This window comes from Motacilla alba, chromosome 5 (genome assembly GCF_015832195.1).
Source record: "Motacilla alba alba isolate MOTALB_02 chromosome 5, Motacilla_alba_V1.0_pri, whole genome shotgun sequence".
Classification (NCBI taxonomy): Eukaryota; Metazoa; Chordata; class Aves; order Passeriformes; family Motacillidae; genus Motacilla; species Motacilla alba.
This window is the reverse complement of record NC_052020.1, coordinates 39,035,647-39,057,193: the sequence shown is the minus strand read 5'-3', so window position 1 is coordinate 39,057,193 and position 21,547 is coordinate 39,035,647. Positions and strand designations below refer to the sequence as shown.

Sequence of the window (21,547 nt, the reverse complement as noted above, 5' to 3'; positions counted from 1 at the left end):
GAGGGAAGTTTTCCTCCCTTAATTCTCCTCTGTTTTGATGTCTGAGAAAGCCAGTGTGAAATGAACTTATTTTGCATTTGATTTTTGGGTGTGATGGAAGAGCCGTGGTTTGATGCTTTACATCTGCCCTCCCCTTTTCCCAAGACTCCACATGAGCTGCCCCATCTCAGCCACCTTGCCCCAGCCATTTCATGAGGGCATCTTATCAGGGTTTGATATTGTTTGGGTCACACTGACCTGATGGCAGGATGGTATGTTCCTCCCTGCCTTGGCTGGTGGCCTTGTCTGTGGATTTAGGTTTCATATTTGAAACATGATAAGGGTTTTGTGATAGTTTTTTTGTAAATAAACTAGATTTTGGTTCCTCTCCAGAAGGATTCAATAATACTGCTTCTTGCAACCCTTTGAGACTGAAAAGCTGGGAATCCTACCCTGAGGTGGTAGGGAGCAATGCTCTTTGTACCTGTGGCATGCTCAGTGCTCTGCAAAGAAGAAAGAGTTCCTCCCTACCTTCAGGAGCTGCCAGTCTCAGGGCTTTACCTCCTGTTAGTGCAGTGTTCTCCCGTGCTTGCCCCTACCGCAAGGGCTGCAGGCAGTCTGTTGGCATCTTGCAGCCCTCTGTGTCAGGGAAGGTATCCCTCTCTCCTCTGCTGTGAGCAAAATCCTCAGAGTGACAGCAGATTCTGGCCAAGGCCTGGGAGAGTTGGGTGAGAGAGGGTTTGTGGAGAGCTCTGCAGTTGGGTAAAGGTTGTTGTAGGCCCCTGGTCAGCTCTTCCATGAGAAGGACATTATAGACAAGTCTGGCAAGTGAGAAAGCAGAGCCTCGGAAGGCAGGGCTGGTGCTGTGTTGCTCTACTGATGTTTGCTCTTGCGCAGTTGGCTGAAGGCAGGATTTGTCAACAACTGTGACTCTGCATTGGCCTCTTGGTGGTGGTTGTATGCAGAGCAGAGTTCTGCTGGAGACAGACATGGGTTAGCAGTATCCCTGTGCTCACAGAATCACTGAATGTCTAATGCTGGAGGGGACCTCTGGAGTTCATCTCATCAACATTCTCAAGTGGCACAACTGCTCAAGCAGAGCCACCAACAGTTGTCTGCCCAGGACTACATCCAGATAGTTTTTCAGTATCTCCAAGAAGGGAGACTCCCCAATGTCTTTGGGCAGCCTAGGCCAGTGTTCTGCCACTGTCACAGAAAGAGTGTTCAGGCAGGACCTCCTGTATTTCAGTTTGTGTCCCTTGCCTTTGGTCCTGTCACTGGGACAGGGACACCACTGACATGGTGCTGGGATAGTGTTTTGCTGGTCCCTGTGATGGAAGGGAGTGAAAAGTCTGGGCTGAATCTGCACACCCTGGTAACAGGAAGTCTCTACCCTCTTCTCTTGGGATGGTCTGGGAGGACAGCTCAAACCCACTTTGCAGGCCAACAGCTGGGTGATGCTTCTGTGGATGGGGATCTTCTCCAGTGGTGGCAAGAGCCGGGGCCTCACTCTGTGCTGTGCCCTTCCTTTTGGCAGATCTGGACGAGTGTGAGGACCCTGCTGTCCAGTGCCTGGGGGGAGAGTGCAGAAACACACCGGGCTCCTATGAGTGCCGCTGCCAGACTGGCTTTGAGCTCATCAATGGCACCGTATGCGCAGGTATGAACCCCATCCATGCAGCCCTCTGGGTCCAGGACGTACTGGATCCCCCTTCTTTCTCAGCAGGGAGGATGCTGGTGCCATGGCAAGTGATGCCACCATACACGGCACATCCCTAAGGCTATAGTCAAATTTGGGCTCACCATGGACTGGGAAGATCTCTGTTTCCATGATGGGGAAACAAAGGGCCAGGAGCCCTTTGAGGGCTGCCTGTAAGAGACTGGGAACAGGGAATCCATGTGGCTTTGGTGAAGAATGTACCCCAGGGCTGGGTGCATGGTCCTGATTCTGCTCCCTCTGCAGATGTGAATGAGTGCCTGAACAGTGAGATCTGTAGTCCCAATGGCGAATGTCTCAACAGTCAAGGATCCTACTTCTGCATTTGTGCTCCTGGCTTCTCAAATGTGGCTGGTGGAGTCAGCTGCCAAGGTGAGTTGAAGGATGGCGGGAACATATCTTAGGTCCTGCCCTCTGCTTCCTGCCCTGCTGTGAGATCCAGGCTGATGTTTTTGTCTTGATTTCACAGATGTGGATGAATGTGCAGACAAGTCCCTGTGCTCACAAGGCCAGTGTCTGAACACGGAAGGCTCCTACCGATGTCTGTGTGAAAATGGATTCAAACACTCCCAGGAGACTGATGATTGCGTGGGTGAGAGATCATTGCTGGGGAGATCAGCCTCCCAGAATGTGAGGGGACAAATGACGCCAGTGCAGGGGGGAGGGCAGTTCTGCTCCCAGCACTCAAAGTTGCTGGTGACTTGTAAGGAGAACTAGCACTGGTTCAAGGCCTCTGGCCAGCTGAAGCGGACCCAGGTGCCGCATTGAACAAACAGGGTGCCCATCTGACCATCCTCATCCCCTTGCTGTCCTTCCCTGCAGATGTAGATGAGTGTAAAGAATATGGGGATGCCATCTGTGGCACATGGCGGTGCCAGAACAGCCTGGGCTCCTACCGTTGTATCATGGGCTGCCAGCCTGGCTTCCACTGGACCCCCTTGGGTGATTGCATTGGTGAGTACAGCCCTGGGTCTCCCTGTCCCTCACCCTGGCAGGAACAGGGTGGTTGTGGGACATCTCTGCCAGAGGCGTGGGGAGAAGGAGGAGGAGGAAATGTGTGGCTGGTGGAGAGGCAGATAATGCTGAGAATTTGTTTTCTTGGCTGTGCTGCCTGCTTGTGTCTAGACTTCTCTCTTCCTGGCATCTGGAACAGACACTGCATTGTGCTGCTTTCCGCTTGGGGAGAGTCCTGGGCAGGTTACAGCCATTCCAGGCTTGGAATGGGGCTGGACCACAGCTCCCTGTAAGCTGTGCTTTCTGGGGCCACTGCCAGTCACCTGCCTGGCAGGCCTGGGTGAGTGGAAAGGCTGCTGGTACCAGAGCATGCTAGACTAGTGAGTCTGGGTTTGAAGCCCAGGCTCGAGCAAAGAGGAAAGAGCCAAGGGGTTTTTGCAATTTTTGAGGCTCCCCCCAGCTCAGGAAAGGTTGCAGCAGGGAGGAGCTGCTGCCAGCCACTGGGCTCTGAGCTGCACTAAGACTCAGCCTTAGCACGTGGAGCTGCTCCTGGCCTTGGGAACCTCAGGCTGTTCTGACTGCTTCAAGAAAGCTTCCATGCAGCAGCTGGAGCTTTTAGGCTCTGTGTCCCTTTACACCTCTGCAGGAAACTGCTACCCTCAGCCACTCCTTCCAGTCACCTCCCATACTTCCCATCAATTTCCCATTCCCGCCCTGCCCCTATTCCTCTATTCACATGGCTTCTTTGTGGCTCTCAGTGTTTTAAGAAGCTTCTCTTAACATGCACACTCATAGGTGAGTAACTGGAGCAGCCAGACCCAGTCCCTCACATCAAGGAAATGCCTGTCCCAGTGCCAGATCTTGGGATCAGAGCTGAAGAGCCTGAGTAGGGGTGTCCATTGGGAGAAGTGGGGACTAGGACAATTCTTGTTTTTGGCTTTGCTGCAGACATTGATGAATGTGCCAATGAGACGCTGTGCGGGAGCCACGGCTTCTGCGAGAACTCGGATGGCTCCTTCCGCTGCCTCTGTGACCGTGGCTATGAGAGCTCACCTTCCGGGCACTACTGCGTTGGTGAGTCTGCCAGTCAGTAAAGGAGAGCTATTGGCAGATGTCAGGCTGGCGTCCCTGCTGTGTGATGGCTCCCAGACCACAGACAGGGACCGCTCTCACGCACTGAGAATCACACACATGGACAGGGCAGCTTATGGAGTCAAAACCCCTTCCATGATCATAGCAGATCTTTGGGATTGCAAAGGACCAGGCTCTGAAAAAGTGAGTGTTTAACAGTGAACATGGAGCCCTTTTCTGTCCAGGTGGAAAGGAGGTCCTTGGGGGATGGAGGCACAGAAGGTGCTAGAAAGGTACTTTAATGGGTGCCTGTAGAGAACAGGCAGGGTGTATTATAAGGAAGAAAGTTTTCATTGTGAAGACAGGCAGGCAGCGGAACAGTTGCCTGTGATGCTTGTTCAGCTGCCATCCTCGGAGATTTTAAAGACCCAAGAAGAAAAAGCTCTGAGCAGCCTGGTGGGATCCTGTAACTGAATAGGGGGTTGCACTGGAGTCCTCCAAACCTAGATGATTCTGTGATCCAGCAACCCACTGGATTTCTACAAGGTGGAGTTCAGGTTCTGGATCCTCTAAGAGCAGGGCATGAGGCTCCTGCCAGACTTCTGTTGAGCCACAGTGTGAATGTAGTTCTCAGCTCGTCCCTAGCAGCTTTCGTCTCCCTAGTGCAGGGTAGCTTCCTGCTGCAGACCATGCACAGGCTGCCCATGCAGAGGCAGGGCTCCTGCTGCCCACTGCTGCTCTTTGCTTTGCAGATGTGAATGAGTGTGAGCTGATGGTCGCCGTGTGTGGAACTGCGCTTTGTGAGAATGTGGAGGGATCCTTCCTGTGCCTCTGCCCCAGTGACCACGAGGAGTACGACACAGAGGCAGGGCAGTGCAAGCCACGAGCTGCCGTGGGTGAGTAGGCAACTCTGATAGAGCATGGGTGGCAGCTAGAGCAGGAGCGTGGTAGCCCTGGCAGGGGTGAGATAAAGATGAGGAGCTGACAGGGCTGTACAAGCCTCCACAGATAATGGGCAAGTTTTAGTCTGGGGAGAGCTCAGAAACCTGAAAGTGAGGATCTGGCAAGGCCACACTGCTGGTGAGGGGTGTGCTCTGGGACCTCCTAGGTATGGGATGCTGCGTTGGGGTGCCAAGGACCCCATCCCGTCCCTGCTCTGCTGTCTTTTAGAGGGCTCCGACACACGTGCAGCCCACCTCTCTGACAGCGCAGAGCGCAAGCAGTGTTACTACCACATCAGTGACGTCCGCCTGTGTGACAGCGTCCTGGCCAAGAACATCACCAAGGAGGAGTGCTGCTGTACAGTGGGGGCAGCCTGGGGTGACAACTGTGAGACTTACCCCTGCCCCATCCCAGGCACAGGTAGGACTGTGACCCCACCACACCAGCCAGAGCCAGTGCTCTGCCTGCCAACTCCACCTTGATTGCACTAACGAGCTGCTTCTTTTCTTTCCATTTCCTCTTGGCATCTGTATCTTGGTCAGTGGAGTACCAAGAGATCTGCCCTCTTGGGAAGGGCTATATTCCCCAGGAAGATCTGCTCTCAGGAAAAGTCTCTTTCACAGGTACTAGCACCATTTTCTTTCATTTCTTCCAGGGGAAAGAGGGAGAGCAGTATGTAAAACCCTGCATGAAAATGCATTGACCAAACTATCTCCCCAGGCCTATCATGGCTGTTTCCCCCATTCCAGAGAAATCTCAGACAGCCAGTATTGTTGAGCTGGAAGTGTCCCTGCCTCCAGTCCTGCCTTGTTGCTGACAGTGATTCTTTCTTGGTGCAAGTCTCCCATTATGAACCGGGGATGGGGTGCATTAAGACACAGCTCTTCCAGTTACTGGAAGATCTCCCAGTGGCTAGCTCGCTCAGTCTTTGGCACTTTACCTCCATGGGGGTTGTGTGCTTAAGATACACATGAATTTCCTGTTTGTGAGTGTCCTGCTCACACCATCCCTCCTCCTGCTCTGCCTGGGGGTGCTTCTCCCTCTCCTCCCAAGCATGGGGCCTGTAGGAGAGGTCGGAGGCTCACTCAGGGTCCTATCAACAAATCAGGCAAGGTGCTGTGACAGCTTTCTGCAGGTATAGCACCCAGCACGCTTTGCTTCCATGGCTCTGCTTCCTGAGACACTTGCCCTCTCTCTATCCCTCTTTCAGACATGGACGAGTGTGAGATATTTGGCTCTGAGTTCTGCCGCAATGGACAGTGTTTGAACACGGTGCCGGGCTACAAGTGCTTCTGCCGTACAGGATACTTCTATGACTCCAGCAGGCTTGAGTGTGTTGGTAAGATGGCCTCAAAGAGCAGTGGGCGACCCATACTGCACATGGGCGGACAGCTGTGCTGCTACACCCAGACTTGTCCCTGCTGGGCCAGGTCTAGGCAACAGGCTTCCTGGGACCCTCCTGGGGAACAAGAGAGGAGGGCCTCAGGGCCATGAGGTCCCCGTTTGGGCAGGGAAAAGGTCACGTTGCTCATGTCTGCCACCCTGAAACATTGCCATGTCCTTGTGTGTGGGCAGATCAGGATGAGTGTCAGAATGAAGTGTACTGCATCAATGGCGAGTGTCTGAACACAGAAGGCTCCTACCACTGCTTCTGCAGCCTCCCTCTCGTGCTGGATGCCACTGGCAACCGGTGTGTGAATTTCTCCAGCAGGGCAGGTGAGCCTGATGCTGCACACCTTTGCTGCACTGCAGCACACCTTTGCCCCACTCATCCTGCCCCATGGCTGGGTCCTGCAGGAGGGAGCAGTGGGTGGGGAGCTGGTGTCTGGCTGAGGTGTGTCAGCACCAGCACAGGGTGCAGCCAGGGCAGGGAGGGGGCAGGAGCTGGGGCACATGGTCATCTCTCTTGGGACAAGATGGACAGGCATTCTTCTGGATGATTTCCATGGCATCCTTTGCTTGTGTCGCAGATGCCTTGGAGGAGTATGAAATCCACCTGGACGTCTGCTGGCAGACCGTTGCTGACTACATCTGCCAAGACCTGCTGCATGGCCAGCAGACCACGTACACGGAGTGCTGCTGCCGGCTCGGCGAAGCCTGGGGCCAGAACTGTGCACTTTGTCCCCACAGGTCCTCTGGTAAGTTGGGTGGCATGGGCAAGCATCTCCCAGCAGAGGTGGGAATGGGCTGGGCTGCCACTTCTCATGTCATGCATAAGATCTCTGCCCTGCTAGAGCGAGCCCAAGGAGTAGGTAACCCCACTAGTCCTGGAGTAGGTAACACTTCTCCAGGACTGAGCTGCACCAGTGGGTAAAATGTATCTGAAATTGGTTTGCAGCAAGTCCAAGGTATTTGAGGGGAGAGTTACCCTGTGCATCCCACTGCTTCTGCACACGTTAGGAGGCAGCAGTAGCTGGGGATGGGAGCACCCTGGGAATTGGGGTTCTTGCTGCTCAAGAACCTGCTGGGCCCAGACAGGAGCTAGTCTTCTTGGCAATCAAAAAACTACAGAGCTGCAGCTTTGGAGGGTACTGAATGCAGGCCTGGCTCAGCTGACCTAGTGTGGATGCACACCCTCTGGCTATATAGTAGATCTTGAGCCAGGCTGCACTGACCCTTCCTTTTCCTCACATCCTGCAGCTGATTTTGCTTTCCTGTGTAATGGGGCCAGTGAAGACAGTGAGAGAGGGGCTGAGCTCCGAGAAAGACCTAGGTATGAGTACGGACCGGGCTTGGAAGACCCCCACTATGGCCTTCCCAGCCCCTACTACAACTACCTGGAGTCTGAGTACGGAAACCCCGACGCCGGTTTCCCTCGGAGGGTACCCAGCAGTGAGTTTCATGGCAGCCCTCTCCACCATGGCCCAGTGCGGTCTCCACCCCGCTACCTGCCCGGCCAAACTGGTGAGTATTGGAGACACAGAGCAGTGCCTCCCCACCCAGACTGTGTCCGTGGGGACTGCCTCGTCATTCCCACCCTGGCTGGGCTGCTCCAGGCTTGGAGCAAGCTCTGCTCCTGGCTGTTCTGAGTCAGTCCTGAGTCAGTCCTGCTCAGTCACTGTCTCGCTGCATGCCCGATATTCCTTTTGTGACTGGGCTGAGGCTCACCCTGCTCTGACCCCACCTTGCCGCCCTCCAGGTCTCTATGAGGGCTTCGAGGGGCTGCAGGCGGAGGAGTGCGGGATCCTCAACGGCTGCGAGAACGGGCGCTGCGTGCGCGTCCCGGAGGGATACACCTGCGACTGCTTCGACGGCTTCCAGCTGGACATGACCCGCATGGCCTGCGTGGGTGAGTGAGACCCGCGTCCCCTGGCCGCGGCTGCTCCCTGCCGGTGCCAGCCGGGACGGCAGCGGGAGCAGTCCCGCTCTTACGATTCCTTCCCGTGCGGCTGGGAGGGCCCGCGTGGACGTTCCGCCGGCCACTTTCTGCTGGCAGCTAGGTAAGAGCAGCTCGGGGCATCACCGAGAGCGGCTGATGTCTCCTGTCTTCTCATACCACTCTTGTACATCACAAGCCATTGTTACTGTGAATAATGTCCTCTACATTTGCCACTGTCCTGGTGAAATTCCTCACTTTCCACCCTGCCCTATGAGACATGGTTTCTAAATCTACTCTCTGCATTTCCTCTAAATCCCTATGCCGTGTCTCCATCATTTTCACATGTCACTCAGCTCCAAGCCAGCTGAGACCTCAGGCACTCAACAGAGCAGATGAAGACACTCTCTTTTTCCTTAGGCACGGCACTTGCTCCAACTCAGGGCATCCTTACTGTACAAAACAATGGTGCAGCTTCTTCATACAGAACCCAGGGTATATATCACCCCAAATGCAGCTGTGCAAAATGGCAGCCTGAGATGTTACTCCCTCTTCTGCATTTGTGCACTGTTTTCCTTTCATTGGCCATGATGCTTTGCATTTGCCTTCAGTCAATTTTGTCTGGTTGAATTTGGACCACTATTCTATCAGAGTAAGTCTGCAAAGTGCTTGCAGTCTGGCGTCACACGTGTATATTTTATAGGCATGGGGATTCTTCCTTTGTCTTCCTTAATGACAGCATTTGCATGGAGTAGGGGTAAGGACAGACCACTGCAGCCTGTGCTTAAAAGGGTTTTTGTTGTAACAGCCAGGTATTGCTAATTGTCTGTGGAGTGCAGCTGTGTGGTCCATTGTGCAATTGCCACAGTTTAATCTAGAGGGTATTTTCTCAATCTGTTAGAGTGTGTCATGTGAGAGTGTGTTGAAATCCTCACCATGGCCAAGGCACATCATATCCACCACTTCTCCCTTATCTGACAGGCCAGCTATCAGGTCAGGGAAGAGAACCAGATTGGCTTAACGTAATCAGGCCTTAACTGATCTGCACCAGCTATTTAATGATCTTGTTATTCTTTAGAGGGTTATGACCTAATCATTCACCAACCTGAACTGCTTAGGGGTGAGCAGACTGTAATTCTGGATTTTCCCTTCTCTGTTTTTGAAGATGGTTATGAGATTTATCTTTTGTTGCTTTTCTGAGGCCTTCTTTATGCTCCCATCTCAGAGAGAACTGTCAACATTTCAGGGACTGCAGGCAGCATTAAGCACATGAATTTGCGTTGCCACAAACCTTTATGGATGTAACTGCTTTATATCTGATTGTTGAACCTCTCCATCACAGTGTGACCTTTCCCTCCCTGTGCTCCTGCACCCTTGTTTAAACACTTCAAACATGGTCTGTGCCCTGTCTGATCACCATGAGTGTTTTTATGATGGCTGGAACAAAACCCGTGTTAGCTGCTCCAGCCAGCTCAACTGACTTTTGTTTTCTCTGTTGATAAGAAATAGACCGACATTCCCCATTGTTTCCTGCTAACATATTTGTGGAGCCTTTGCTTGTTGCCTTTTCTATCCTGAACTAACTAGCTACTGACTACATTTTACACTGTAACCTGTTTTTTTTCCTTTCAGTTCTCCAGTTTGGTTCTTAGTCATCACCATGTTTTTACCTTGCTGACTTCAGGCCTTTAGAATATTCCTGCAGCTGCTGCAGCACTTCCCCTCTCAATTCCATATGGCAACAGCTAACCCATGCCCCATAAGGTGGGCTGTATGTCCCCACCCCTGCCCAAGTGAGCAAACTCCAGGACTTGGTACAGACTGCTAGCAACACTATGCTGTTTCTTCTGGCTTTTGGGTCTGTCTGGGCTAAAGTGTCCTTGTTTCATTTCTCCTCTCAATTTGGTGGCCAGACCAGCCTGTCTGCTCTTTCAGCCTTTACTCTCCCTTGTTTCTGAGGCTGCAAAGCACAAGTCCCTCCCTTGATGTGCCTGACTTCTCTTTGGGCTTCTCAACAAGCCATCCTGTTCATGGCAATGTCTGATCCTGAGGTTTACTGTGAGTCCACAGTGTCAGTTCAACAATTGTTATGCTGTGTGTGAAGACTACCTTGTTCCTCAAGCTCTCTCTTCTCATGTTTCCCCTCTCCAACTTCCTCCTGTGACTGCTGTGCTTTCTCTTACCACCCTTAAAATTCTGCTTCCAGCATCCCTCCCTAAGTTGCACTACTCTTTCTTTGTCAGATGGCCCCCTCCACCTATGCTAGAGATAATCCAAGGTCCCTGGGGTGGCAGAGCACTTTGGTCCTCCCAGGATCCATTGGCTACTGCTGGGGTCTTCTTTCTCCCTTGGGTGGCCAGCTGAACCCGCTCCCCACTCCCTGCTGATCAATGGGGGTTGAGTCTGGAGTTTGTGGTGAGAGGGGTTGGGCCTTCCTTGGTAGGTGAGGATTTGGGCTCTGTTTGCACCTGTGGGTGCAAACAACAGTTCTGGGGTTCTACATGGGTGCTGTGTCCTGCTCATGGCCTCATCACAAGTGGGTGTATCTCAGGCAGAGTGTCTGGGTGAGTACATGTAGCAGAGCAGACCTGTCACAGTAGGACAGCTGCTGTAGGGCTCACATGCACGCTGCAGCCTGACAAACTGGCCAACTGAGCCCTTTGGCACAGTTTGCAGGTTAATAAAATAAGCTGTTGTTTGTGCAGCACGAAGTCCCTCTGTGTTTTGGTCCTGGAGGTGATAACCGGCCTCTCAGGGCCACCATCATTTGCCTGGTTGACCTTGTTGGATCAGAAAAGGGCATTTTCCAAGGCTAGAAGTAGCTTTTCCCCCAGATCTTAAGCTATTATAACTTGTTAGCCAAAAGCTGCTAACCAGGGACTGTCACCAACTGCAGAGCTTGGAGGGGTTCTCGTCTAGTGTACATGGGGCAGGGTTCAGTACTGTGCTGAAGGACACTGGGAATGTCACCCTTGGATACTACAGACACTCTGCAGATACGCTGAGGGCATGGGAGGCTGGTCGAGATCCTGAAGGTAGTGGCTGTGGGACGGGGCAGGCAGAACCTGTGTGGGAGGGCCAGGGGGAATGGCAGGGACACAAGGCTGTGGGTGTGGGCTGGGACTACTCACTGTGCCACCAGCTCAGCCCAATCCTTCTCCTTGCAGATATCAACGAGTGTGAGGAAGTGGGCAACCCTGAGCCCCTGTGCCGAGGAGGCACCTGCGAGAACACAGAGGGCTCCTACCGCTGCCAGTGCTTGCCAGGCTACGTGGCCCTGGCACGGTCACACCACTGTGTGCCCCAGACAGCCCAGAACCCAGCAGCTGCGTAGCGCTAGGAGAGCAGGAGTGAGGGTGCTCCCCTGCGCGTGGCTCTGGGACCTGGGAGCACAGAGAAAGGCCTCCCACGGCTGTGGGTGCTTCGAGGCTCTTTGTTCCTTCGCCTTTGAAGTGCACAGCTTCCCCACCACCTCTCTCTATAGGTCAGAGCTGAGCTCCCAGCCTCTGCACCCCTCTTGGCCCTGCCAGCCCCTGCTCTTCCTGCAGCAGAGCCCACCCCAGCCCTCAGCACCTGTCACGTGTCCCTGTGTCATGGAGGCTCACAGGACACCTTCCCTTGCCACACAGCCCCTGCCTGTCCCCCTCACCCTGCCAAGAAAGGGGGTTCATCTCCCTGCCACTGCTGCACTGACCTAGTGACAAGCCTTACCCACACTGCGGGTGCTGGCCTCACTCCTTGGGAAGCGTCCAGCCCGCAGGCCAGAGCTTAAGATGGGGGTTCCACCCCAGCTCTCTAGAGCTGCTGCCTAACCTTGGGGCATGGGAAAAAGGCCTGAGGGGCCCCAGGGCCAGCTCTCCCTGTGGCCTTTAGCCCTGTGCTTTGTGGCCCATGCTAGCTGGGCAGGGGGAGGGGGAGCAGGTCCAGCTTCCTTTCTGTAAAGTTGTTGGTGGTTATTTTTTTTAACTGAGTCTGCTGGAAACTTCTCTCATGTTGTTAAATAAAACATTTATTTTGGGCCCCTGTGGCTCAAGACACTGGGGCTTGTCAGAACTGTGCTTGTCTTGCCTCTGCCAAGGGCACAGCCATCCTACTTCTAAGCCAGTTCTTAGCCCCCTCTGGCACATGGCCTCCTCCTGCTCTCAAACCAGAGTAGGGAGCTTTGCCAGGCCAAATCCCCAACCCAGCACCAGTGGCAGGAGCCAACTCCAGTCCCTGCAGACAGCACGGAAGTTGTAGCTGTTCACACCCTGCCTTGTTTTCACACAAGGGAGCTGCAGTTCCCACGTGACAAAGTATAGGTTACTGCAGTTGGTAAGGGCTCTCTGGCAGGTCTGACAGTTGTTTTCCCAGCCCCTCAGTATGAAGACCTTTACCTATGCTGCAGCAAGCAAGGCTGTGTTCTGTGCCACCACCTCTTCAGGGAGCCTTTGCACAATTTCAAGCCAGCGTAGGACTAGCAAGGCAGGAGCACAGCCAGACATTGCCAGCTGGATACTGACAACAGAGATGTTTGGCTGCTTCCAGGTGACCCACACTTAGGCCAGCATACCACCTCTATCCATGCCTTCAGCTAAGAAGTAAGACCAGCTGAATCCCAGCAACTCTGGGTGCCTGGGCCACTCTGCTTTTCCTCCTGATTCTCTTCACTCACAGAATACAACACAAGCAGATTTTGTCTAGGCTTTATTAAAAGGAAAGTTATAAAAAGAGATTCAGGAGCTCACAGCAGCTCCAAGTTAGTAGTAGTGCAAACCATTGGTTAGAGAAAGAATCATCCCTGCAGAGACATTGAACACCATTTGGCTTTGCATCCACAAAACGGAAGTTTTCCCAGCTGGAGTCCTGCTGGCTTGAGCAGAAGCCCAGGACATAGCAGGCTGTCAGCTCAGGGAAAGACTCCTCTCCTTCCCTCTGCTTCACTGCATGGATAGCAAATGCAGGTCCCAGGGGCATCCCGATCACAACAGAGCAGGAGAAACACAGGAGGGTGGATGCAGCCGGCATTCTAGAAGAGGCACTGAAGGGTTATCAGGTAGCAGCTCAGACAATAGCCAGGTTCATCACTGAGAAATTCCTTTGAGAGGACAGACAGTTCCATGTCTAACAGATTAAGTGCCTCCGCAGAGCGGCTGGAGGATGATGCTCAGTCACTCCTGCAGCAGACACTGCTGCCTTTTGAGCTGCTAGGAGAACACCCCAGGGGTGTCACCTAAACACAGTAAGAGCACTCTGCCAGGGACTGATCTTGCAAGGAACACAGTGCTGGCTGCTCGGAGGCTGCAGAGCTCTGAAGGAAGCAATAAGAAATGTTTATTATATAAAAGAATTTGGCCTGTATTGTTTCTGGTTTTTCTCTCCCAAAACCCTACTAATGGCAGAGCTCCTCAGCTGGTAATCTGCACTGGTATCTTCCAGCAGAACAACATCTGATCCTGGTCATCTACCAGCTCCCACTTCACAATCAGTTTAATCTGAAAGAGAGAGAAGTAGAGGGAAATAAGAACATTCAGGAAATCTTAAGGCAAGGGCATCGGGAGAAAAGTTATCACTTGTGTGGAACAAGGAGGTCCTGGGAGCTCTGCACAAAGAGGACAGAGCTGGGGCCTTGCCCTTGTGTGCAGAAGGTGGGCCACGCTCATGCACTGATTCCTGGAGCACCATCTGAGGATGGAGAGCGCCCAGTTACATGACACAGGAGACCTCCACACACTGCACTCAAATTCCCACTCCCTGCAAAAGTAGAGTGGAAACACCCTGCAGCATCCCTAGCTGAACAGCACTCCAAGAGTCAAGCACGCCCAGTCTGCGAGCATTCAGCTGCATGCAGCAGGCTCTGGTGGGAAGCACGGCGCAGCAAGATACTGGAGCAGCTGAAGCCGCTTCTCAGCAGCTGGAGCTAGGCTGCTTCCTTTGCTGGGCCTGTCCCAAAGTGGGAACTTGAAACTAGAGTCATACAGGAAAAAGAAGACCAGACTGTCTATGGAGTCTACTCTGTCTCATCAGAACAAGGTGTCTTCCCTTAAAGAAAGGTGGTGAGACTACTTCAGGACAGGCAGTAGCTGAGAAGCTGTCCAGCTGCCTGCATACTTACACTGGGGTACTCGCTCTTCACAGGCAGCTTATTCAGGTAGCTGTAGGAATGGCCCTTCTGAATGGGGCACTGGATCCCAGACTTGCATCCATCAGGCTCAGGAATAGGGAAGGGTATGTCCACGTGCAGCATCTCCCCATACACCCTTGCTTTACTGCCCTGGCTCTCGATCTCTGCAAAACACGGAGAACACACATATACCACACGTGCCCTTCACACACCCCAGAGGCTGCAAGATCACAACTAAGGGACACTCTTCCTCCCAGCCAGATCCTTCTCCAGCCGCCCTTCTCCCCTCCCAGCAGCGGGACACAGGGGAACACCTGCCCCTGCCCACTCCCGCTGGGAATGTGCTCCTTACTGCTGGCGAAGGTGACGTTGATGCTGTAGGATGTCCCCTTGTGGAGCAGGCAGGGCTGAGTGGGGCAGGGGCTCACGTTCACCTCCTGGATGCTGCCGTCTATGGAACCTGCAAGGAAGAGTCGGGATTACCGGGCCGCCTCCGCCTGCTGCTCTCCTCCCGCTGCGCCGCGGCCGCGGGCCGGAGCCACTCACCGCAGTCAACGAAGCGGAGGGGCTCGGCCAGGGCGGTGGCGCTCAGCGCCAGGAGCAGGGCGAGCGGGGAGGGCACCATGGCGGCGGCGGGCACGGCGGCGGCAGCGGCGGCTCCGCGGTGTCACATGAGCGCGGCGCCCCGCCCGCCGGTCAGCTGGGGCGGCCCCGCCCGCGGGGTCGGGCCGGAGCCGCCGCGAACTCCGGCGGGGGCGGGGGGAGGAACCGCCCGCCCCCGTGGCCGAGAGCAAGGCTGCAGCCGGGAAAAGGGCGGTGGGAGCGCCGTCGTGACAGGCGGCGACAGGACCGCCCCGGAGTGGTGGTGGTGCGCTGGAACTACAGCCCTTGGGCAGACAGACTGACACCCTCTCCAAAAGCGCTGGCGCTGGACATGCCCACTCCCGGGACATGTCAGTGTCAAAGGCAGCAGCCGGAGGACAGGCAGTGCCATGGAGAGGGAAGCTCTTCTGCTGCCCCCACTGAAAGGGGATAAAACATAACCCCCGCAGAGCTGCTGTAGTATTCTCGTCCGTGGCCTTGTTCGTGCATATCCCATACCTCGTGTTCTGCATGTTGAAAGCTGTTGGCGGAACATGAGTGCCAAGAGTTACATCTGCTGAGTACCTGGCGTGTCTGCCGCCTTTCACAGAGCACACACGCCCGTTCTGTTTCTCAAACTCGTGAATTGCTAGAGACTCCCAGCTTTGTGCTGTGGATGCCAAGGCAAACCAGATGATGCTTCAAAAAGCATTTGACCCAAGCTGAAGCTTACAACTTTACACCAATTTCACGTGGTAGCAAATTTTAGCCCTTCTGGGATCATGTTAGAACACAGTAGAGAGACACGTGAGTGCTGATCTGGTAGGAACGTGGCAGAGCTGACACAGCGTCCCCACTTCAAACCTCTGTCCCAGTGAGGTGCCTGCTCAGCTGCAGCTGCACAGCCAAGTGACTCACAGGCGGCACCCCACACTTTGCTCAGGCCCTCTGCAAAGGGTGTCACATCAGAAAGGAGTGTGGGGCTTTTCTATGGTTTTTTTTCAGACTTCAACTAAGCATTCAGTATCCACATACATGCATAGCAGGATACTTACCAAAGCCCTATTAAAAACAAAACAAAACAAAAAAAAAAAAAAAAAAAAAAAAAAACCAAAAACACCCCAAAAAAAAAAAAAAAAAAAAAAAAACCCCCCCCCCCCCCACACACACACAAAAAAACACCACTCTCAAAAAAACCCTGCTGAGACTAAGCTATGTATTGAACACTACACTTTATAACCGACCCAGATAAAGGCTTTTCCTTGTGCATGGAAAGCATGCCCTTCAAAAGGCTTCCCTTATCCATATCCTTCAAGTCTTACAGATGATAAACAAAGCTGCCTATCTGACTGCTGGTAACAGAACTGCAGTCGAGTCAGAGCAACACCATAAAGTGCCATCACACATTCACAGGATAAGCAGTGCTTGGAATTTGCTTGGGAGCAAATTCCACAGGCCATAAAGTCAGGATGCCTCCCTGTGAAACAACTCATCACATATCTTTGCTTCACAGATGCTTTTACACAATGGCAGCGACTGTACATACAAGTCAACACATATTTCAAAGGCTTTGAACTAAAAATCATTGCATCTAGGATCAAAATTAACATTTTCACAGAAAAGGTTTCCCTCCCCACACCCCAAACTGGAGTAGTAAAAAGCCTAATAAGTGTAAGTCTCTAAATCTACAGCCAAGGCCTTTACAGAAGAAAGAAGCAGAAACCTTCTGCCCAAGGTTTTTAGCTGATATCATACATTACTACGGTGTCAGTTTTGCAATAACATTACTAAAGCTTATATTCCCCAAGGCAGCATAACCATCTTGGGCCAAACAGACCTTGCTTTTAGGCACAGGCCCCCTGTGACATGTGATAACAGGCATAAGCCTCCAGGTTTCCTTGGAGCCAAAAATTGCTTAAGAAAGATTCAAATCAACTTCAGGCTGATCTCCTTATTTTGTGGATGGAGGCCCTTTCAGATTACCAACATTACAGGGGGCTGATGCTGCAGTGCAGAAACACCAGTGGGAAAGGCTAAGAAAGCTAGCAGACAAATTATCTCCAGCAAGACTGACACTGGACTTGTTAATTTTTGTAGTTCAACCAACTCTATTACACGAGGAAAAAGCCTGAAGTTCCACTTCATCAGCCATCTACACCTGATTAATCCAAATCCCTCCAACAGCACAGCACTTGCAGCTCAGTAAACAGATGTGTTTGCAGGCTCTACAGTGTCAGTGAATACAGCAGGCAGGTTCTCAAGAAAATCCACATACAGAGACTAATCAATTTAACTGTTCTTTCAGCCAGAACATGCTCCTTTTGCTAGAGATCGTCAGAATTCACATTTAAATTCATCACATCCACTCTTGCATTCAGCACCACGCCAGAGGTTTTATTATCACCAGTTTCTGAAGCACTGAAACAAGTTTCATTTCCCTTCAAAATAGATACAAGATGATTTTCACATCATATTGCAGAGAGAAATGAGCAAAATAGCTAGAAAATTCAACTCTCAAATAAATATCTTCAATACAGTGTGCTTAAAGAGAGCTAAAGGAACTCCCCAAACTAAGACACCACAAACCAGAATAAGAACAGAAAATCAAAACACAAACTTAAAACCAGATTATGTCTACTTATCAGAAACAAGATGACCAACAAAATCAGAACTCAAGAAGGAAGAAAAACTAGATGGTAACTCCATGAAAAAAAGCAAGCGACTATCCTGGTACCACACAGCTGACTGAAGGAAAAAATGGCCAGTGATAAGAGATGCAAAGGAATAGCTGTTCTCCTTAGTTACCCCCACCTCCCCTTGTCACACCAAAAAGTTGTCCCCAGAATGAGTCTCTCCTCAGCACAGCAGATTATTAATTATATTAACTGTGAGTGATGCTAGTTGGCCTTTTCCTCATTCTTTCAGTCTGCAGTAATCATTTCAGCAATGTCCCAAAGACCCTTGAAGCTGCTTGCCCCCCTTCTGTCACTTAACACCCTTCTGTCACTTTAACACAGAAAAAATGAAGGCAACTCTAAAAGTAAGTGTCTGGTTTTTGGAGCTACATCCATTCACCAAAAGGTGTTCACAGTGAATACAGCCACAACATGGAGAAATGCAGCAAGATCAATCTAATACACCCTACAGGAGTGAGAAAGAAAGCAAATGCAATATGGAAAGAAATCAGGCATGATCACTCCATGTCTTTTTTCCCAGGAGGTTTTCATTCCCTCCTCCAAAGTTGTCAGCATTTGGGATGCCACACTGATAATAACCGAGAAACATCCCAATATGTTTTTATTTAAACATTCAGTGTTCCAGTATTCCTGATGAGGATTCTTCAACTGTTGCAAGTGCCTGCATTAGTACCACTCCTGCTGGGACCTTGCCTGTGGTACTTTCCTGGCTTTATCCTAGCATTATTAGAGCTAACCCAAGAGTAGGCAAAATTAAACAGCTCAAACCAGTCTTTATTTACATGCTCAGGGTGGAACAAAAAGCAAAAGCCCGTGGTTACAGAAGAATCCTACTTGGAGCAGGATGGTGAGAAAGCAAACTGTGACAAGGTCCTGAAGTCCCCTGATGGTAAATCACCTCTCCTGCTGGAATGACAGGTTTTCTTCCACCAGTGTTTCACACAGTCACTGTATGACTCTCCACAGGCCTGGCTAGGGCTGAGGAACAGGATTCCTCCCCCAGAAGCACATGAGGAACAAAGAGATAAAGACTCTTTAACCGCAAGCGCTCCGTGATCGACCGGCCAGGCCACTATCACACGGCAAACGATCAGGAGGAGCTTAAGCCAGCGTGGGAGGGCAGCGTGCCCCGGGGCCGCAGGGGCCGGGCTGCAGTCGGGTGGGCGCTCCGGGGCGGGGGCTGCGGTGGGAAGCGAGGGACAGTGCGGGCGTGAGGCTGAGCACAGCCGGCAGCGCCGGGCCAAGCGAGCTAGGGAAGACTGGCCTCCACCTGATAAAGGAGAACAAAGCAGAAAAGCCGGAATCAGGGAGAAACCCTAAAACCCCCCGTGTTTGCTCTTCAGCGTATCCAACTCCCCTGCGGCTGCACCTGGATCTTTCTCTGGGTTCTGCTCAGGATAACCTTACGGCTAATCCCGGGACAAGCATGCGCGGACGGACAGCGCTGGCTGCTTATTTTATTACTCTTCACTGCTCCATGGCTGCAAACACCCCCAGGAGCGAACAGCAGCTTCGTGCCTTTGAGCGCCTGTAGCGCGTTCCTCGAAGCTGAGGCCGAGCACTGCCCGCCACAGGCCAGCGCCACGGCCACGGCCGCCCCGGTGCCGCCCCCCGAGGGCGCGGCCGCTCCCGCCCGCCGCGGCCGCACTTCCGCCATGGCGGCGGGGCGGGGCTGGGCGGGCATGGCGGCGCCGGCGGCGCTGCGGTGGCGGTGGATGTCGGCGCTGGGCGGCCGGACGAGGTACCGTTCCCTGGGGCGTTCGGCCCCTTGGACCCTCCCTCGGGGGCTCGGAAGGTCCCCGCTGCGCGGCAGGGGGTGGTGGCTGTAGGGGCCGGGCCCGCCGCCCGCTCCGGCGGCGCGGACCCCTCTGAGGCGCCCCCTTTCTCTCCCTTCTTCCCGAGGCAGCCGCTGCTCCGCTTCACCGTGCCCAGGCCGAGCGCTGCCGAGGCCTCCGGCCGGCCCTGCCCGCCCAGCTGGCTCCCTGCTGCGCTGGGCCTCGTCCTTCTCCGAGCCGGGCCCGACGGAGAGCGGCCCCAGCGAGGGACAGATCTTCCTCAGCGAGAGCTGCGTGAAGGTGGGGACTCCGGGAGGAGTCTGGTGTCTCTGGGAGGGTTTCCACCCTGCCTGCCCTGCCGTCCCGCAGAGGAGACGTTTGAGTGTTCACTAGTTTGTTCAGCAGGCCTTTTAATCCTCTTCCTTTTACTTATTTGCAGAGGCTGCTGGAGATTGCAGAAGGATCAGAGTTTCTCAGGCTGCAGGTTGAAGGAGGTGGCTGCTCTGGCTTCCAGTACAAGTTTTCCTTGGACACAGTTATCAATCCTGATGACAGGCAAGGACGAAGGGACATTTTGGTGGTCAGGTGTTACTGTTCTTGGCAAAAATGGCAGGAGGGGTATGTGTGAGATGATAGTATCTTGCATTGAAGGGAAGAAGCCTGTGAGATAAGGAGCATGCTGAGGTTGTGCCTCTCTGTAGGGGTTTTGGCACAGTTAGTGGTTAAATATGCTGCTTTTTTTTTTTTTTTTTTTTGCAGGGTGTTTGAACAAGGTGGTGCCCGTGTGGTTGTGGATGTGGACAGCCTGGCCTTTGTGAAAGGATCCATGGTGGATTTCAGCCAAGAGCTGATCCGTAGCTCCTTCCAGGTGGTGAGCAACCCCCAGGCAGAGAAGGGCTGCTCATGTGGGACTTCCTTCTCTGTCAAATTCTGACTGGACTTGCCATGGATGGACACTGTTTGCAGACACTTCTGGCAGTCTCCAAAGAGTTTATGTTTGTTCGTTCCCTGCTGCTCCCTCTCATCTCCCTTACCCTGTGACACAGCTGTTACACAATACTGCAGCTGTGTGTGTGTTTGCACTGAACCTGTCTCCAAGACTTACTGGCCTTCCCTTCAGAAATGATGAAGTAACCATGAGCATGCACACAGGAGCATCTTCAGTGCCTTGTGAGCCACTCGCCAGGTGGTGCTGACTGGACTGCCCTGTCCTGATTGTGGAACTACTTAACTGTCTCTGCAAGAGAAGGCTGTATTTATATGTGTGTATGTTTATTGAAAGGTCTTACTAAAAAAAGTCTGTGAGGTTGATTGGTATTGCTTGTGCATTTACATGTGGGTAGAATCTGAGTTCTTTCAGGCTAGTGTTGCTTATTCCTTACTGTTGCCTATTCCAAGCAAATGGGACTTGGAGTCTTTCTCAGATGTACTGCTGACTCTCCACTGCCCAGCTTACAGTGGGCTTTTCCAGATACTTTTCTTTTTTCTTGCTGAACAGAATTCTCTTGGTCCCAGGAAACTATGGTAGCTTTGCTGTAAGTTCCTGGGATGATGGTTTTTACTTGTTCAGAGTAAATGAAACAAAAAAAATTGAGGTCAGAAGAATTAATATCTCATGTCTTTCATATATAAAAAGAAGAAAACTCTTATATAAATAAAGTACACAGCTGTTTAAGCCTGACTTGGAATTTTAGGTCATACAGACTCTCAGGTTTCACAGTATGGTTGCTGCCTGCTCTTGCCAGCAGGAATGGAGGTTGAGGTGATAGAGGAGAGCAGGAGTACTGCCTAAGGCTACACAAGTCCTTTTGGCTTACAGTTGTCTGGGAAGCTTTTCCATACCTTGGTTTATCATTTAGTCTCTGTCTAACATTCATGGTTTGATGAAAGACTGGAACTCCACTCCTTTCTAAGACTCCTTGGAATGCGAAGTCTAGAAGTTTCCAGAATAACATAATTTCAATTAGTAATTTTCTATAGTTTTTTATCTGCCACTAGATGTCTTTTAAGTCAGTGATTCACCTGCTTCTGGATGAAAGGAGAGATGGGGAGCTATTTTTATTCCCTCTTTTGTGTTTTATCTGATCATAACCAAATTGTTTAAGACTTGAGTCTTTCACGTGAGTGTGGGAGCACTGCATGACTTTGGTCTCAAGGGAACTGCCTATGGCAAACGATGAGCTTTTCTAGACCATGCCACAGGCATTTTTTGTTAGGCTTCCCAAAAGCCTTTTAAAACTACTTAGTAGTGCCTGTGTTCAGCACTGTTTTGCCTATTTATTTCTAGTGCTCAGAGCTGATAGCCAGCTAGTTTCAGTTTCATCAGCAGATGTTACAGGAGATCATATATGACCTGCTCTGACTTTGTCACATGGGGATGCAGGATGTGGAGCAGTGGCTCTTTCAGTTTAG

General features: G+C 52.2%; 3 protein-coding genes across 5 annotated transcripts in view; 2 read left to right on the top strand and 1 right to left on the bottom strand.

Moving 5' to 3' along the window:
- Positions 1 to 12,032, top strand: part of LTBP2 (latent transforming growth factor beta binding protein 2) — a 72,502-nt gene extending 60,470 nt beyond the window's left edge. For all 3 annotated transcript variants that reach the window (XM_038138121.1, XM_038138120.1, XM_038138122.1), the window contains 14 exons: positions 1,517 to 1,639; positions 1,943 to 2,068; positions 2,166 to 2,288; positions 2,519 to 2,650; positions 3,599 to 3,724; positions 4,474 to 4,617; positions 4,892 to 5,083; positions 5,206 to 5,286; positions 5,874 to 6,002; positions 6,239 to 6,379; positions 6,634 to 6,801; positions 7,304 to 7,567; positions 7,803 to 7,952; positions 11,147 to 12,032. In XM_038138121.1, the coding sequence (XP_037994049.1) occupies positions 1,517 to 1,639; positions 1,943 to 2,068; positions 2,166 to 2,288; positions 2,519 to 2,650; positions 3,599 to 3,724; positions 4,474 to 4,617; positions 4,892 to 5,083; positions 5,206 to 5,286; positions 5,874 to 6,002; positions 6,239 to 6,379; positions 6,634 to 6,801; positions 7,304 to 7,567; positions 7,803 to 7,952; positions 11,147 to 11,313 (2,066 nt within the window). In that variant the 3' untranslated portion in view covers positions 11,314 to 12,032. The remainder of the gene's footprint in view (positions 1 to 1,516; positions 1,640 to 1,942; positions 2,069 to 2,165; positions 2,289 to 2,518; positions 2,651 to 3,598; positions 3,725 to 4,473; positions 4,618 to 4,891; positions 5,084 to 5,205; positions 5,287 to 5,873; positions 6,003 to 6,238; positions 6,380 to 6,633; positions 6,802 to 7,303; positions 7,568 to 7,802; positions 7,953 to 11,146) is intronic.
- Positions 12,033 to 12,647: 615 nt separating this feature from the next.
- Positions 12,648 to 14,789, bottom strand: NPC2 (NPC intracellular cholesterol transporter 2). The gene is made up of 4 exons (XM_038138124.1): positions 14,629 to 14,789; positions 14,435 to 14,542; positions 14,074 to 14,246; positions 12,648 to 13,453 (listed from the first exon to the last, which is right to left on the bottom strand). Exons 1-4 carry the CDS (start codon positions 14,705 to 14,707, stop codon positions 13,367 to 13,369), a joined length of 447 nt encoding a protein of 148 aa, XP_037994052.1. The 5' UTR covers positions 14,708 to 14,789; the 3' UTR covers positions 12,648 to 13,366.
- A 4,211-nt stretch (positions 14,790 to 19,000) lies between these two features.
- Positions 19,001 to 20,816, top strand: ISCA2 (iron-sulfur cluster assembly 2). Its single transcript, XM_038138123.1, has 4 exons — positions 19,001 to 19,101; positions 19,267 to 19,435; positions 19,575 to 19,690; positions 19,895 to 20,816. The coding sequence occupies exons 1-4, from the start codon at positions 19,016 to 19,018 to the stop codon at positions 20,067 to 20,069; spliced, it is 546 nt and encodes a 181-aa protein (XP_037994051.1). The 5' UTR covers positions 19,001 to 19,015; the 3' UTR covers positions 20,070 to 20,816.
- The last annotated feature ends 731 nt before the right edge of the window (positions 20,817 to 21,547 follow it).